Here is a 16,200-nt window from a genome sequence, read left to right as displayed (position 1 = left end):
TTGTGTTGTACAGATTTGATTACCAGCATTTATGTGCACACCCTCCAGCTATGTGCACCGTGTCAGCTGTAGCTTTAAATGAACGGTGGAGGGAATCGTTGGAGCAGCTGTGCAGAGCTGGGACTGTGACACAAAGAGAGGTGCATGTGAAACTTGAAGGAACAGGGATTCCTCATTTCCGTGCTGAGTGTTGTAGGTTGTGTCAGTAAAGGCGGACAAGGGTGTGTTCTTGTCCAGGGCAGAGTTGAGAGTGGCATTGTGGGGGTGACGTGAACCTTAACTCTGCATTTCCCCTTCTAAGAGCCGAGGGGACGGGAATCCTTACCCAGCGAGGTCACAGTCTCGTAGCTCTCCTGCACGACGTCTCTACAGCGGGCTGAGCGGGCTCCAGCTCGGTCCCCTCTGACGCAGGGAAATTCACAGCCACCGCCTCGACGGTCACCTGCCCCTGGAAGAGCAACAGCCTGCTGACAACCCCATCGTTCCCAGGGGAGGGGGGCCGATCAGTGGGGAGGCAGGTGGTTGGCACAGTCCCGTCCCACCCCATCAGAGCAGCCAGGAGGCAGCGGGCTGAGGGGAGAAAGAGAGAGACCCTCACCCCTACCCAGCAGAGAGAGGGGGCAGGGCAGGGTGACCAGGCATCAAACTGAAAAATCGGGACTGGGGGTGGGGGTAATAGGACCCTATATAAGAGAAAGACCCCAAAATCGGGGCTGGGGACGGGGGGTAATAGGACCCTATATAAGAGAAAAGGAGTACTTGTGGCACCTTAGAGACTAACAAATTTATTAGAGCATAAGCTTTCGTGAGCTACAGCTCACTTCATCGGATGTAAAATGCATCCGATGAAGTGAGCTGTAGCTCACGAAAGCTTATGCTCTAATAAATTTGTTAGTCTCTAAGGTGCCACAAGTACTCCTTTTCTTTTTGCGAATACAGACTAACACGGCTGCTACTCTGAAACCTATATAAGAGAAAGATCCCAAAATCGGGACTGGGGGTGGGGGGGGGTAATAGGACCCTATATAAGAGAAAGGCCCCAAAATCAGGGCTGGGGACGGGGGGGGAATAGGACCCTATATAAGAGAAAGGTCCCAAAATCGGGACTGGGGACGGGGGGGTAATAGGACCCTATATAAGAGAAAGGCCCCAAAATCGGGGCTGGGGACGGGGGGGTAATAGGACCCTATATAAGAGAAAGGCCCCAAAATCGGGGCTGGGGGTGGGGGGGTAATAGGACCCTATATAAGAGAAAGGCCCCAAAATCGGAGCTGGGGATGGGGGGGTAATAGGACCCTATATAAGAGAAAGGCCCCAAAATCGGGACTGGGGGTGGGGGGTAATAGGACCCTATATAAGAGAAAGGCCCCAAAATCGGGGCTGGGGGCGAATAGGACCCTATATAAGAGACAGGCCCCAAAATCAGGGCTGGGGACGGGGGGGAATAGGACCCTATATAAGAGAAAGGCCCCAAAATCGGGACTGGGGACGGGGGGGGGATAGGACCCTATATAAGAGAAAGGCCCCAAAATCAGGGCTGGGGACGGGGGGGGGGAATAGGACCCTATATAAGAGAAAGGCCCCAAAATCGGAACTGGGGGTGGGGGGTAATAGGACCCTATATAAGAGAAAGACCCCAAAATCGGGGCTGAGGGTGGGGGGGGTAATAGGACCCTATATAAGAGAAAGGCCCCAAAATCGGGACTGGGGACGGGGGGGTAATAGGACCCTATATAAGAGAAAGGCCCCAAAATCGGGACTGGGGGAGGGGGGGTAATAGGACCCTATATAAGAGAAAGGCCCCAAAATCGGGGCTGGGGGTGGGGGGGTAATAGGACCCTATATAAGAGAAAGGCCCCAAAATCGGGACTGGGGACGGGGGGGTAATAGGACCCTATATAAGAGAAAGGCCCCAAAATCGGGGCTGGGGGTGGGGGGGTAATAGGACCCTATATAAGAGAAAGGCCCCAAAATCAGAGCTGGGGACGGGGGGGTAATAGGACCCTATATAAGAGAAAGGCCCCAAAATCGGGGCTGAGGGTGGGGGGGGGGGTAATAGGACCCTATATAAGAGAAAGGCCCCAAAATCAGAGCTGGGGATGGGGGGGTAATAGGACCCTATATAAGAGAAAGGCCCCAAAATCGGGGCTGAGGGTGGGGGGGGGTAATAGGACCCTATATAAGAGAAAGGCCCCAAAATCAGGGCTGGGGGTGGGGGGGGTAATAGGACCCTATATAAGAGAAAGGCCCCAAAATCGGGACTGGGGGGTAATAGGACCCTATATAAGAGAAAGGCCCCAAAATCGGGACTGGGGACGGGGGGGGGGATAGGACCCTATATAAGAGAAAGGCCCCAAAATCGGGGCTGGGGGTGGGGGGGGAATAGGACCCTATATAAGAGAAAGGCCCCAAAATCAGGACTGGGGGTGGGGGGTAATAGGACCCTATATAAGAGAAAGGCCCCAAAATCGGGGCTGAGGGTGGGGGGGGGTAATAGGACCCTATATAAGAGAAAGGCCCCAAAATCAGGGCTGGGGACGGGGGGGGGGATAGGACCCTATATAAGAGAAAGGCCCCAAAATCGGGGCTGGGGGTGGGGGGGTAATAGGACCCTATATAAGAGAAAGGCCCCAAAATCGGGACTGGGGACGGGGGGGTAATAGGACCCTATATAAGAGAAAGGCCCCACAATCGGGACTGGGGACGGGGGGTAATAGGACCCTATATAAGAGAAAGACCCCAAAATCGGGGCTGGGGGTGGGGGGGGAATAGGACCCTATATAAGAGAAAGGCCCCACAATCGGGGCTGGGGGGGTTATGGGACACAGACACTCACACCCCCCCCCCCCCCCGGCAGAGGCCGGTGGAGCCCCCAGGAAGAACAGAGGCTCCGGGAAGAGACGGGTGTTAAAACTGGGGACTGAGGCGGAAGCGGCCCCCGGGGCAGGCTGGGAGTTGTAGTTCCGGACTCTCCCGGGAGCGGAAGTGACGCCCAACAAGGACAAGGGAGGCGGAGGCGGGGCCGGGGCCGGGGCGGACTCGCGCGCGGGGCCGTGGCAGGGTCTCGCGGGGCCGGGGAAGCGGCCGTTGGCGCTCCGGGCATGCGCAGATCGCGGGGCGAGACCTTCCTTAACCCCCGCGCGCCCGGCCCGCGCCCGGCCCCCGCTGGAGCCGCCCTGGGGCCGCCCCGGGCTCCGCCCGCCCCGCTGCGGCCTCCAGGTACCGGAGCGAGCCCCGGTGGGGGGGGCCCTGGGGAAAGGGGCGGAGGGAAAATGTCGGCGCAGCCCGGACGAGGCCGGGGGGGGGGAAGAGCCGGGGACCCGCGGGGGGGGGGCTGAGACCCCCTCGGATTTACCGCTGCCCCCTCCCCTGGGGACCCCGCCGCTCCCGCCCCGCCCCCTTTTCTCTGCACAGCAGCCAGGGTGACCCCCCGCCCCCTCCCCTCCCTGAGACGGTCTCTGCCCCCCCGCCCCCCATTTGCCTGCAGTGATTTGTCCTTAGTCTGGGCCCCGATTCCTCCTCAGCTCTGAAAGACTGACAGCAAATTCTTGAAAATCTTCCCCCTTTTCTCTCCAGGGTCTGACTGAGATCGGGGCTCTTACGGTGCTGAGGGTGGCTGGGGCCTTGCCTGAGATCAGGTCCCCCCCCCGTGTGCTGGGCGCTGCACGGACCCGACAGAGATCCTCACCCACGTTTTGCCAGTTGCTGCGGGGACCCCAAACGAAATCCGGGATCCTGTAATGCTGGGGGTTGCAGAGCCCCCGACTGAGGTCAGGCCCCTGTGGTGCAGGGCTCTGCACAGACACTGACCAAGATCAGGGTCCCCATTGTAACGGGGGATGAACAGACACCAGGGCGATCTCCACCCTGCCATTATAAACCCGCCGCTGGCCCCTGCCAACGACTCCGGCTCACGGGGCTCAGGCGAAGGGGCTCTTTAATTGCAGTGTAGATGTCTGGGCTCGGGCTGGAGCCAGGCTATAGGACCCTATGAGGTGGGAGGGGGCCAGACCTTGGGCTGCAGCCCAAGCCGGAACAACTACACCGCCATTAAACAGCCCCACAGCCTGAGCCGTGTGAGCCCAAGTCAGCGGGCACGCGCCAACCGCTGGTGTCTAACTGCAGCGTAGACATGCCCACAGCGACAGAGTCTCCTTGCCACAAAAAGCTCAAAGGCTAAATTGGCAAACCGTGGGCGGCTACTCTCCATTTTACAGATGGGGAAACTGATGCTCGCAGAGCTGAAGTAATTTGTTCAATTTTTCATAGAGCATTTGGGGCAAAACTGGGAACTGAATCCAGATTGTTTGAATTCTTGCCTCTCCCCTTAACCGCAAGCCCAGCGTGTGTGTGTGTACAGTGTTGTTTTGGTCTGAGTGTTTGCCTTGCATTGGCTTCCAAGGGAGGTTGTGGAATTTCCTTCACTGGAGGTTTTTAAGACCAGGTTAGAGGTACACCAGTCTGGGAATGTCTTGTGTAGACGACCTCTCAAGATCCCTTCCATGCCTACATCGTAATAATTCTCTTATGTTCTGTGCCGTGTTCTACACTGAGCTGTTTTCCTTGGTGCCATTTGGAAGTGTGATACACCATGTTGTATTGCAGATTTATGGTGCATTATTTTGCCTCAGCCTGTTTGGTGCCTTTGTTGTGTTGGTTTGAGTTGAGTTCTTTTCCATTGTGTACTTTTGTCCTAGGGTGTGTGTGTTTGCACTGTGTTGCTTTCTTTTCCTTTGTTTTCTCATTTTATGCTGTGGAGTATAGTTTTTTTTCTTGTTTTTTCTCTGAATTGCCCTACGTTATGTTGGGGGGGGGGGGTTTATTCTGTATGTTGTTTTTCTACGTATATATTGCTTAGCATCATAGAAATGTAGGGCTGGAAATGACCTCATGATGCCATCAAGTCCAGCTCTCTCTGCCGAGGCAGGACCAAGTATACGTAGATTATCTGTTGCAGAGTTTTGTCCTACCTGTTCTTAAAATCTTCCAGGAAAGAGACTCTACAGTCACCCTTGTAACGCTATTCCAGAGCTGAACTACCTTAGCTCTGGGGACACCCACACAGATTTTAGTGGTGAGGAGCTCTGGGGAGAGAGAGAGGAGACCCCAGTGGGTTGGCAGCTGCGTAAATAGGCTAAAGTTGGGAGGAGAAACACTGACGTGTCCAAGGTCACCCAGGCTGTCCATGACAGAGCTAGAAATAGATCCCAGTTCTAAAGCTATCATGCTCCTGTTTGGGGCATTAAAGGTCTCTGCCACACTGGTGTTTTTGGCACTGGTGCAAACTTTTAGTATAGACACAATTTACACTAGTGCAGTCTGAGTGGCACTGGTGCACCATGTGCTAGTTTGAAGGTTTGGGTGTGATGGGAGACAGTGACCTCACTGAAGCCTGGGGCTGGCTGAACAGTGCAGCTGGTAACAGAGCGGCAGCAGTGAGTGCTGGAGTTATGAGCCAGGAGCACAGCCCCACAGGACTGGAAATTTACTTCTCCTGACCCAGGATACCCCACCCCCACCCCAGCTGTGTGCAGGGACTGCAGCTGAGCTGCCCTGCCAAGACAGTCTGTGCATCCGTGGACAAACCACCTCTTCCTGCACCTAATACAGTGGGGTCTGGGGACCTTTCCAAGCTGTGGGTGACGAGGCTCTGGAGTTAGCGGGGTCTGTTCTTGGCTCTGTCGCTGACCTGCTTCGGGAAGTCCTAGCCCCTCTCTGTTTTCATATCAGAGGGCCCCATATCAGAGGGCCCCCACAAAGCTACATTGCTTAAACTTTTGCTTCAGCCCCTGGTGGTGGGACTCAGAGCCCTGGACTTCAGCCTTATGCGCTGGGATTTTAGCTTTCTGCTCTGGGCCTCAGAGAGTCTAATGCTGGCCTTGCTTGGCAGCGCCCCTGATAACTGCTTGTGCCCGATCCCTGGTTGAGAACCACTGCCTTACACGATGAATCACAGCAGTTTTAAGGTTACTGTCAGTCCCAAAGGACCAGTCACTTACTTATGTCAATTGAATCTTAGATCTCACAACAAAGACAACACTTGTAGCCATTTCTGTAATAACCTGTATTTACATTTATTTAAAAGGAAACGAGAGTTGTTTACAAAGTTAAAGCAGATGCAGATGAGTTACAGTCTTAATTTTCAAAAGGTAATAGAAGCTTCTATAATAAGCTACATATTCTTTAGGACTAACCCAGGCTAAGGAGCTGGGGATCTCTTGCTTATGCCTAGAAACTTTGCCCCCCCAGAGTCCAAGGAGCATACAGATTATCAGTTCCTTCTGTATGGGGTTGTTATCCTCTTTCTGCCATGTGCTCTGAGCTACAAGTTCAGCTAATGGGAAGTCAAGAGCACACCAACAGTCTTTTGTCTTCTTTAACATCCCATATTAGTCTATCTGGTGTTGATGGACCTTTCCTGCCAGTGAGGATGTAATTCATTCTATTGCCAATCAGCACTTCACCTAGGTAAAGTCTCTCTCCTGTCTGGTGATTTACATAATCACAGAGGCTCACAATGCAACTAGTCAGATATTAACCCAGGCAGCAACTCACAAGCATTCAATAAATTCTAAACACATTCTTATAACTCTAATACCTGTTTTAACAATACTAACACAGGTGAGCCAGACTGATTCCAGCTCTGCTTTTGTGCCTGTTCAGTTAAGACATGGGAGCTTTTGCAAGAGCTAACACCTCATCTGCCAATGTCACAGGCAGGATGGATAGGGATGGTGTCTCTAGCCTCTCTTTACCAGACGCTGGAAATGGGCGACAGGGGATTGATCACTTGATGATTCCCTGTTCTGTTCATTCCCTCTGATGCCCCTGGCATTGGCCATTGAGCTAGATAGACCATTGGTCTGACTCAATGGGCCGTTCTTATGTTCACAGTCTCAGTCAGGAGTAACTACTCATTTGGACTCACTGGGGAGCCACAGAAAGAAACCAGGTGTGCTGAGGCTAGAAGGCCCAGTCTTATAGCCCGTGGGGTCATGCTTTCCAAAAGCTTTAAAACTAGGCCCAGCCCATGAAAGGGGGCACTACCAGGAGAGACTATATAAAGGCTGGAGCATCAAACAACTTTGTATACCTGAGACAGCTGCCTTGGGGACAATGACGGGGAGAATCCCCCAGAGTGACTCCTTTGATTCTGCTCTTCTCTGGCCTTTGCTTTACAGAATCATAAAACTGGAAGGGATCTCCAGAGGTTGCTCAAGTCCAGTCCCCTTCACCCAAGGCAGGACTAAGTATTATTTAGACCATCCCTGAAAGGTGTTTTTCCAGCCTGCTCTTAAAAATTCCCAATGATTGAGATCCCACAATCTCCCTAGGCAATTTATTCCAGTGTTTAGGCACTCTGACAGTTACGAAGTTTTTCCTAATGTCCAACCTACACCGCCCTTCCTGCAATTCAAGTCCCTTGCTTCTTGTCCTATCTCAGAGGTTAAGAAGAACAATTTTTCTCCCTCCTCCTCGTAACAACCTTTTATGTACCTGAAAACTGTGATCATGTCCCCTCTCAGTCTTCTCTTCTCCAGACTAAACAAATGCAATTTTTTCAATCTTCCCTCGTAGGTCATGGTTTCTAGACCTTTAATCATTTTTGTTGCTTTTCTCTGGACTTTCTCCAGTTTCTCCACATCTTTCCTGAAATGTGGTGCCCAGAACTGAACATACTACTCCAGTTGAGGCCAAATCAGTGTGGAGTAGAGAGGAAGAATTACTTCTTGTGTCTTGCTTATATACTCCTGCTAATACATCCCAGAATGATACTTGCTTTTTTTGCAACAGTGTAACACTGTTGACTCATATTTAGCTTGTGATCCACTATGACCCCCAGATCCCTTTCCACAGTACTCCTTCCTAGGCAGTCATTTCCCATTTTGTATGTGTGCAACTTATTCTTCCTTCCTAAGTGAAGTACTTTGGACTTGTCCTTTTTGAAATTCATCCTATTTACTTCAGACCATTTCTCCAGTTTGTCCAGATCATTTTGAACGTTAATAGTATCCTTCAAAGCACTTGTGACCCCTCCCAGCTTGGTATCGCCCGCAAACTTTATAAGTGTAACAGAGAGACTCTGCTATTGGGACGGTTTCACCATGTCTCAGAGGGTTACTCCCTGGTGGGAGGGGGCTAGGCCTGTACTGGAATAAGGTCACTCTTTGCTTCACAGTGTGGCAGAACCTAGAATGTCCATGAGCAGGGAATAATCCTGGGGGGAATTGGCACGCAGAATGGACAAAAACCCCGTCTGAATTCTCTCATGTTGCCCTTCTCGCCCTGGCAGGCTACAGAATAATGTCCACATTTCGCTCCAGATCATCCTGTCCTCCGAGGGGAAAGGAAATGGCTGCAATGGAGCTGGCTCAGGTAAGGGATTATCAGGGAGCTGGTGGTGGGTTCTGCTTGGAGAGAGAGGAGCAGTAAATGCATAGGAGGGTGGGAGCTGCTAGAGGCAGTGGGAGGCAGGAACTATCTAGTGTGGAGAAAGGGAGGGGACAGGATGTGACAAACCTGCTGAGACTTGTGTAATGTAGGGTGTGATGGGTTGTCACCGCTGGGTGCAATCTGGGGGGCTTCTGGGAACCGCTGTGCCCTCTAACCCTCAAGATGGGCTGGCCCTTTTCACACTGCTTTGCTGGAGATTCAGTCAGCCTCTCCAGGCCCTGTTATCACCCAACACTACAGCAGGTGGCTCCATGCATCCAATTAAGCTACCTGAGTGCTTTACCTAAGCCACTCAAGGACCGATAGAAGACAACAGTCAGTTTCCCAGCAATAAGTGATAGCAAACAGATCAAAGCAGATTAGTTAGGCTTAGTTTAATTTTTGGTTATTTGCTAACATACTAGGTGGATAGAATTTGAATTAGCAATTTCTCACCCTGACTGATGATAGAAGCAGTCCACCAAATGTCCATACACAAGCTTGAAATCCCATTACCCTGGGACCATCACTTCCCCTTGTTCAGTCTTTGTTCCTCAGGTGCTTCCTCAGGTGGAGAAAGTGAACAAGGAAAAGTTATTTACTTGTTCCCATAATATAAGAACTAGGGCCACCAAATGAAATTAATGGGCAGCAGGTTTAAAACAAATAAAAGGACATTCTTCTTCACACCGCGCACAGTCAACCTGTGGAACTACTTGCCTGAGGAGGTTGTGAAGACTAGAACTATAACAGGATTTAAAAGAGAACTAGATAAATTCATGGAGGTGAAGTCCATTAATGGCTATTAGCCAGGATGGGTAAGGAATGGTCTCCCTAGCCTCCGTTTATCAGAGGATGGAGATGGATGGCAGGACAGAGATCACTTGATCATTACCTGTTAGGTTCACTCTCTCTGGGGCACCTGGCATTGGTCACTGTTGGTAGACAGGATACTGGGTTGGATGGACCTTTGGTCTGACCCAGTATGGCCATTCTTATGTTCCAGGAGTTCTCTTGTGTGGGGAATGAGGCCAAGAGATGATGTCACACCCACCTTATGTAGCTTTTCCATATGGCAGGAACACTTTGTTCCAAACTCAGATCCCAGACCAGTTTGTGGAAAAATACAGGTACCAAAATGGAGTTCAGTGTCATGTGGTCTGGTCACATGCTCTAGTATGCCCTGATGAGTCATTGTAGCCATGACTCATAGGCTTGCTGAAACATTCACAGGAAAGCTAAGCTCTTCCATGGTCCATTGTCTTTGTTGATGAGCCATCAGCACTGTCTGGCTTCTTCATTGTTATACCTGAAAGGCTAGTTGTGGGTGTTAAGTGAGTAAGAGTAAGCACATTTGAAATACAGATACATAGTCACTATCCATAACTTCAGATACAAACATGATCCATGCACACAAATAGGATAATCATATTCAGCAAATCATAACTTTTCCAATAACACCGCACATGACCCATCTTGCACAAAATGCCTTATAATTATGTCCTAATCATATTATAATCATACCACTGTGCTGAATATGGGGGGTAGTGTCAGGTAGGGCCTAATTTCAAGGCACAGGAGTTGGGATTGGAATTTCCCTCTCTTTGTGGAACAAGAAATAACCCTCCAGGCAGACCTGGGAAAACTTCCCAGACTCCCGTGCTGGAGCCTGAATCTACTGAGACTTCATTAGTTACCACCCCCCCCATCTTTAACTGCAAACTTTATCAGTGATGATTTTATATTCTCTTCCAAGTCATTGATAAGAATGTGAAATAGCACTGGGCCAAGAACCAATCCTTGCGGGAACCTGCTAGAAATAAATCCACTCGACCATGGTTCCCCATTTACAATCCCAGTTTTTAATCTATTAATGTATGCCGTGTGTATTTTGTATCTTTCCAGTTTTCTAGTCAAAATATTGTGCTGAACCAAGTCATATGCCTTACAGAATTCTAGGTATATTACATCAATACTATTAGCTGCAACTAAACTTTTCATCTCATTAAATAAGGGTATCCAGTTAGTTTGATAGGGTCTATTGTCTCTACGCTTTTGTTAACGGATACTGATTATATTACCCTCCTTTAATTCTTTATTAATTAAATCCATATCTGCTGCTCCATCATCTTGCCCAGTATCGATTTCAGACTAACACTCTTGTAATTAGGTGGGTCATCTTTTACACTTTTTAAATATTGACACAGCATTAGCTTTATTCCAGTCCTAATTAAAATCAACGTTAACAGTCCGCCACGCTCCACACCTACGTCTTTCAAAACTCTTGTTATCTGGACCCGCTGATTTAAACACATCTAACTGTAATACCTGCTGTTTAACATCCTTGTGAGTTATTGTTGGAATGGAAAGAATGTAATCATCAACAGCTTACGATATTGGTATATTATCTGTTTTTCTCCAAATCCAGGAGATAAATATTTATTGAATGCTTTTACCTCTTCTGCATTACTTTTGATAATTCTGCCATTTCCATCTAGTAATTTACCAATACCATTGCTAGGATTTTGTTGGGATTCCTATCAGGGAGTCGCCAGCAGGGTTCAGAGACAGCCTCATCTCCGGTAACAAGCTCTAGCTAGTAGGTGTGTGATAAATGTGAATATCCTGCCTCTGTCTGTCACCTGGGAGACGCACAGATTCTCTCTTTCTACGCTCTGATGCCTTCTGGCTGCTCTAAGCAAGGTGGGGTGGGACTACAATAACATGTGCCTCCCGGAGCTTCCATTTACCTGTTGCTGCTGTTCTGTGAATAGTGACTGGGGCAGCAGGTCCTGAGTGTTGGACTCTTTTTCTTTCAGGGGCCGGTGACTTTCAAGGAGGTGGCTGTGTATTTCACCAGGGAAGAGGGGGCTCTGCTGGACCCCACTCAGAGAGCCCTCTACAGGGATGTCATGCAGGAGAACTATGAGACGGTGGTCTTGCTGGGTAAGGAGTCCTGTCCCCTTGGTTTTGAGAAGCTGTGGGGTCTGTAAAGAACATCAGAAAAATAAATTTATACCTTTATTCGTCATACAAATTTTGACAAGTTTCCTTGCTCCCCCCCTCTTTTGCCTTACCTCCCACCCACAAGTATAATTTTTGGACATGTGCCTTTTTGGTGCCATCAGGTGCCATTTCACCAAGGGGGAATGGTCTCTGCTGGACCCCATTCAGAGAGCCCTCTACAGGGATGTCATGCAGGACAACTATGAGACTGTGGTCTTGCTGGGTAAGGAGTCCTGTGCCTTTGGTTATTAGAAGCTGTGGGGTCTCTAAAGAACCTGAGTTGTAATAACTTTATACATTTATTCATCATAGATATTTTGACAAGTTTCCTTGCCCCCCCTTTTTTTGCCTTATCTCCCACCCACTAGTATAATTTTTGGACATGTGCCTTTTTGGTGCTGTCAGTCATTTTAAAATTGCATTTAATGTATCCTTATTGGCTACATTAATAACTGTAGCTTTCATGCCTTTTCCTCATGGAAAATATGCTGTCTGTAGAATTCTAAATTAAGTAAATAGGTATGTGACTCATGCATGGCTTGCGTAACAGTCAGATGAGCTCCTCTTTTGATAGGAAAGCGTATAATGTTGCCATTTAGGACCCTGTGGGTGAAAGGAGAACAGAGCTGTGGGAGAGGAGGAGAAGCGGGGGAGGAGATAATTCTGGGGTACCAGGACAAGCGGAGGGTGTGTGAGGGTTAGAGCTAAAAAGCAGCAGGAAGGGATGAGGTAGTGAGAGACGAGGAGGAACACAAGAAGTTCCCAAGGTTCTGGGAGGTGGTGCCAGCTGAGAGTAATGAGAGGAAGGGCACCCAGGAAGTGGGCTGGATGGGTCAGTAGCAGGGAGGAGAGGTTTGGGGATGAAGAACTGTGGGAGGTCGCAGACCTTTAACCACAAATCCCTACCGAAGCCTTGTTGGTTTAGAGCCTACACTCCAATCTTATTTGTGTTCAGTTTCACTTCATGGTACATTTTTCCCCAAAATATTATTTTAACTCTTGACCTCCCTCTCCCACTCATTACCCCCCTCCCCATATAACCTCCCCATCCTTATGCACAGGGACTCTGGCCAACCATCCCCAGTTCTTGCTGCATTCCTCCCTCCCATAGAAGGGCACTACCCAGGCACTAATGGGGAGTTTGTTGATGATGTCACAGGGTGGTAGTGTAGCCTGTACAATTTTTACATCTATAAGATTACGTATTGGAGTACAACTTGCCCTTGTCCATGGCTACTCAAAGTTAATGGAGGAGATGAAATTTGGTGAAACACGCAGAAACTTGATATAATACAGACAGTTATAATTTGCAAAAAGAAAAGGAGTACGTGTGGCACCTTAGAGACAGCTCACTTCATTGGATGCATTCAATTTCAATTTCTGTAGCTCACGAAAGCTTATTCTCAAATAAATTTGTTAGTCTCTAAGGTGCCACAAGTCCTCCTTTTCTTTTTGCGAATACAGACTAACACGGCTGATACTCTGAAGCCAGACAGTTATAATTGAAATCATAGGCAAGGAACAATACACATAAAGATTAGACTGAGATTAATATAGTAAAGAGGGTCTTTCAGGGTGCATACTTACAAGTTCTTGACACCATTGGAAACAAAGATTGAGGGGCAAGGGAGACCATCAGAAGGGAGGCGTTGCTTGAGTTTACACTATCTCAGGGACCCGACAAAATGAAAAAATGGTACCTAGGAGAGGTATTTTATCTGCTTTCTTATAGTAATAGGATGACTATATACTTTATCTGCTCCTTTACTCTGATTACGATAATGTCAATAGCTGCCCCCAGCCCATATGTGGCCTTTGGGAAGTCCATAATTAGGCATCAAGCATTAATACTCATGATTTACTTATTTATTAATAATTCCAATATATGAATGCAGTCCAACTGCTGAGATACTTCATAGCAACCTAATTGTGAAAGCCCGCCCCAAACTTCCTTCTTTCAGAATCCTATTTCAGAATCGTATTGCACCTGTTTGTGGTTACTCGTTAGTCTCTCAGAATGAGGGTGCAAAATATCTGACCTAGGATTCGCTCTTTAGGCCTGTTCAGGTAAATCCCAGACTTCAACATAACTACTCCCACAAAGCCTCAACCTAATATAAGGCCCTTAACTTAGGTTATGTCTACACTACCACAGTAAGTCGACCTATGCTGTGCAACTCCAGCTACATGAATAACATAGCTGGAATCGATGTACTTAGGTCGAGTTATCGCAGGGTCTACTTACCTTACTCTTCTCGACGGGTAGAGAACAGGGATCACTCTCCAGTCGATTTGGCAGTCGATTTACTCGACCTGCTACATTGACCACCGGTAGATCAATCTCAGAGCTTTGATCCCAGCTGTAGTGTTGTCCCTGCCCTTAATAGCCCATATATTTATGTTCACCTGCTCGCCCCTTCACCCATGTTCCAAGCTAATAAGCAATACTCTGATCATGACATTTTTCCTCTAGCAAATATAAAATTGCCCACAAGACATGAGACGAGGTCATAGATCAGAAAATGAGATCGGGATCGACAGGGGTGAGAGTTTGTAGAGAGTCTTTTCCCCCCTCTCCCCATCTCAGCAGCCACAAACGGTCTTCCCTCCAGGCCCCTTGGATCTTTGAGCCTGGCCCTCCTGAGTTTGCGTGTCCCAGTTCTTGTTTCTTACATTCTCCTTTTCCAGAAGAATTAGAGGCTGTTGCTCCTGAATTTTAGTGTTTAATTCCCCAGCTTTCTGCACACAATGGGAGAGTTTCATTCTCCCTCCCATTACACCCGAGTCATTAGATTTCCTAATTCCCCAAAATGTGATTTTTGCGATGTCACAGTTCTGGGGTAGCTGAGCCTTTGACCTGCCTCCATGGTCTGCTCAAGGAACGCCCTCTCAGGTATCAGGCCTGTAGTCAGCCCCTCTCTGTGGGTAGGGACCCACATGCCTCTCCTTTTTGACCAGGGTTTGAGGATTGCAGCTTCTCCTCCACTGTGTTCATTGGACTAACCTCCAGTTCCTGTGCTTTGCTTTCTCTCCCAGGGCTGTGAGCAGTGTGTGTGTGTATCATAGAGGTGGGAATTTTGGTGATAGTTGTATGATGCCAATACACACCTCAGTTTCCCTCTGTGTTTGGTATTGCTATGATTATAAAGAGCAGGAGACATGAGGTGTTTTGTCACGTAGCTGTCATGGGGTGATATGAATGGGTCATTAAGGACTGGCTGGGACCATCCTACATCAATGGAATACCCAACACAGAAAAGAGAATAATTGTCACCTGTCCATGGGAGGATCTCTGCTTGGCTGAGTGAAGCATACATGGACTCGTTATGTTTTTGGGAGCAGGAAGAACTGGGATCGCAGATGCAGGCAGCTCTGCTGGAGCGAAGACAAATGGACAGGCACAGTGAAAGGAAACCAAACTGTTTTCTACAGCAACATGGCTCAAGGGCATTGGCCAGTATGGACTATATTGTCGTCTTCTCTGTCCTAATCTAAGGACTTTCGAATGCTGTGTTTAACTTGACTAATAAACCCTGCTGTGTTTTAAAAGTCTGCCCAATGTCACAGCAAAAACTTGTTCTGCACATTGACTGATTAACAGACTCTGAACAGGAGTGTCGTTCACCTGGACCTCCTGGGCAGAGCTTGCAGATTGGAATAGGAGTGTTGAAGCCAGAGGCTCAGTCTCAGGTGTTGAAGCTCCATGGCCCATCCTTGTGGAAGAGTGGGACCCCTTGGGGGCCTCGTGCACTGAATGGGCACCTCCCAAGGACAGTTTTAAAGCCAGGGCTTTGCATAGATCCTATGGATCCATGACAGTGAGCCGGTGTGCCGTATGGGGAAAAGATATTAAAGAAGAAAAGGGTGTGTTTACCATCACCCCCTCCTCAGTCCTCATGGGAATCCCTGATCAGTTCCAAAGTGTATTAAAACCTTCCTTAAAGGCTTACCTCTTGGTTATCAGGTCATGTCAGTTTTGTCAGAGGGCTTTCCCTTCACCCTCCCGCTTCCCTGATTCATGTCATGCAGGCAACAAGCAGCAAAAGACCAGAAGTCCAAAGCTCAGATAATGTGATGTTTATAGGGGTTAGTTTCCAAGCAAGCATACTCCAAAGCCCTTCACACCAGTCAGGCTTATCTCTATACGTCCATAGAGTCTGTTCCCCAGTGTTCTGTTCCCAGCCCCGACACCACAGAGCATTTACCCCGTGTCCCCCTTCACAGCTCTGAGGCCACAGAGCCTTGCCTGTGTCCCCGTTCCCTGCTCCCGTTTCCCCCCCTTAACAAATATGATTCCAATTTCCCTTCCCTCTCCTGTTTTGACCCTGGCTATATAGTAATATTCTCAGCTATACCTTAACCAAGCATTGTACTGAAATTTAACTAACCAATTCCAACATATTGTGACGTAATTCTCTAATCAATTATATCCAACCACCCTAATTAACTTACAGCTAGCAAAATGAATTATACAGCAGACAGAAACAATTAGAGAACCAGACTGATTAACAAGGTAAAAGTGGAGGCCATAAAGATAAAACAATACAAAAATGCGGGTTTCACAATCACAACCATCGATAAGTGATTTCTTGCCAGACAGGATGATATCAAACTAAGTTTTCTTTAATCATCTTAAGATCTGTTTCCTTATCTGGTGGTGGTGGGCACTATCTGGACAGGATCGTCTTCCTAAGCAGCCCAAAACCACCTTATGTCAGTGTGACTAGTTTGGGATGTGAGGCTGTGACCCTATGTTTCCCA

At 48.5% G+C, this 16,200-nt stretch overlaps 2 protein-coding genes across 2 annotated transcripts in view; both read left to right on the top strand.

The window, feature by feature from the left end:
* LOC119849388 (zinc finger protein OZF-like) overlaps positions 1–16,200 on the top strand; it is an 875,044-nt gene that overhangs the window by 232,067 nt on the left and 626,777 nt on the right. The window lies entirely within an intron of this gene.
* LOC119849382 overlaps positions 1–16,200 on the top strand; it is a 167,972-nt gene that overhangs the window by 118,416 nt on the left and 33,356 nt on the right. The window contains exons 11-13 of the mRNA XM_038386386.2: positions 2,933–3,219; positions 8,294–8,376; positions 11,253–11,379. Coding sequence (XP_038242314.2) covers positions 2,933–3,219; positions 8,294–8,376; positions 11,253–11,379 — 497 coding nt within the window. The remainder of the gene's footprint in view (positions 1–2,932; positions 3,220–8,293; positions 8,377–11,252; positions 11,380–16,200) is intronic.

The sequence above is a fragment of the Dermochelys coriacea genome, chromosome 28 (genome assembly GCF_009764565.3).
Source record: "Dermochelys coriacea isolate rDerCor1 chromosome 28, rDerCor1.pri.v4, whole genome shotgun sequence".
NCBI lineage: Eukaryota > Metazoa > Chordata > Testudines > Dermochelyidae > Dermochelys > Dermochelys coriacea.
Note: the sequence above shows the minus strand (reverse complement) of the source record. Positions and strands in the feature narration are given on the sequence as shown.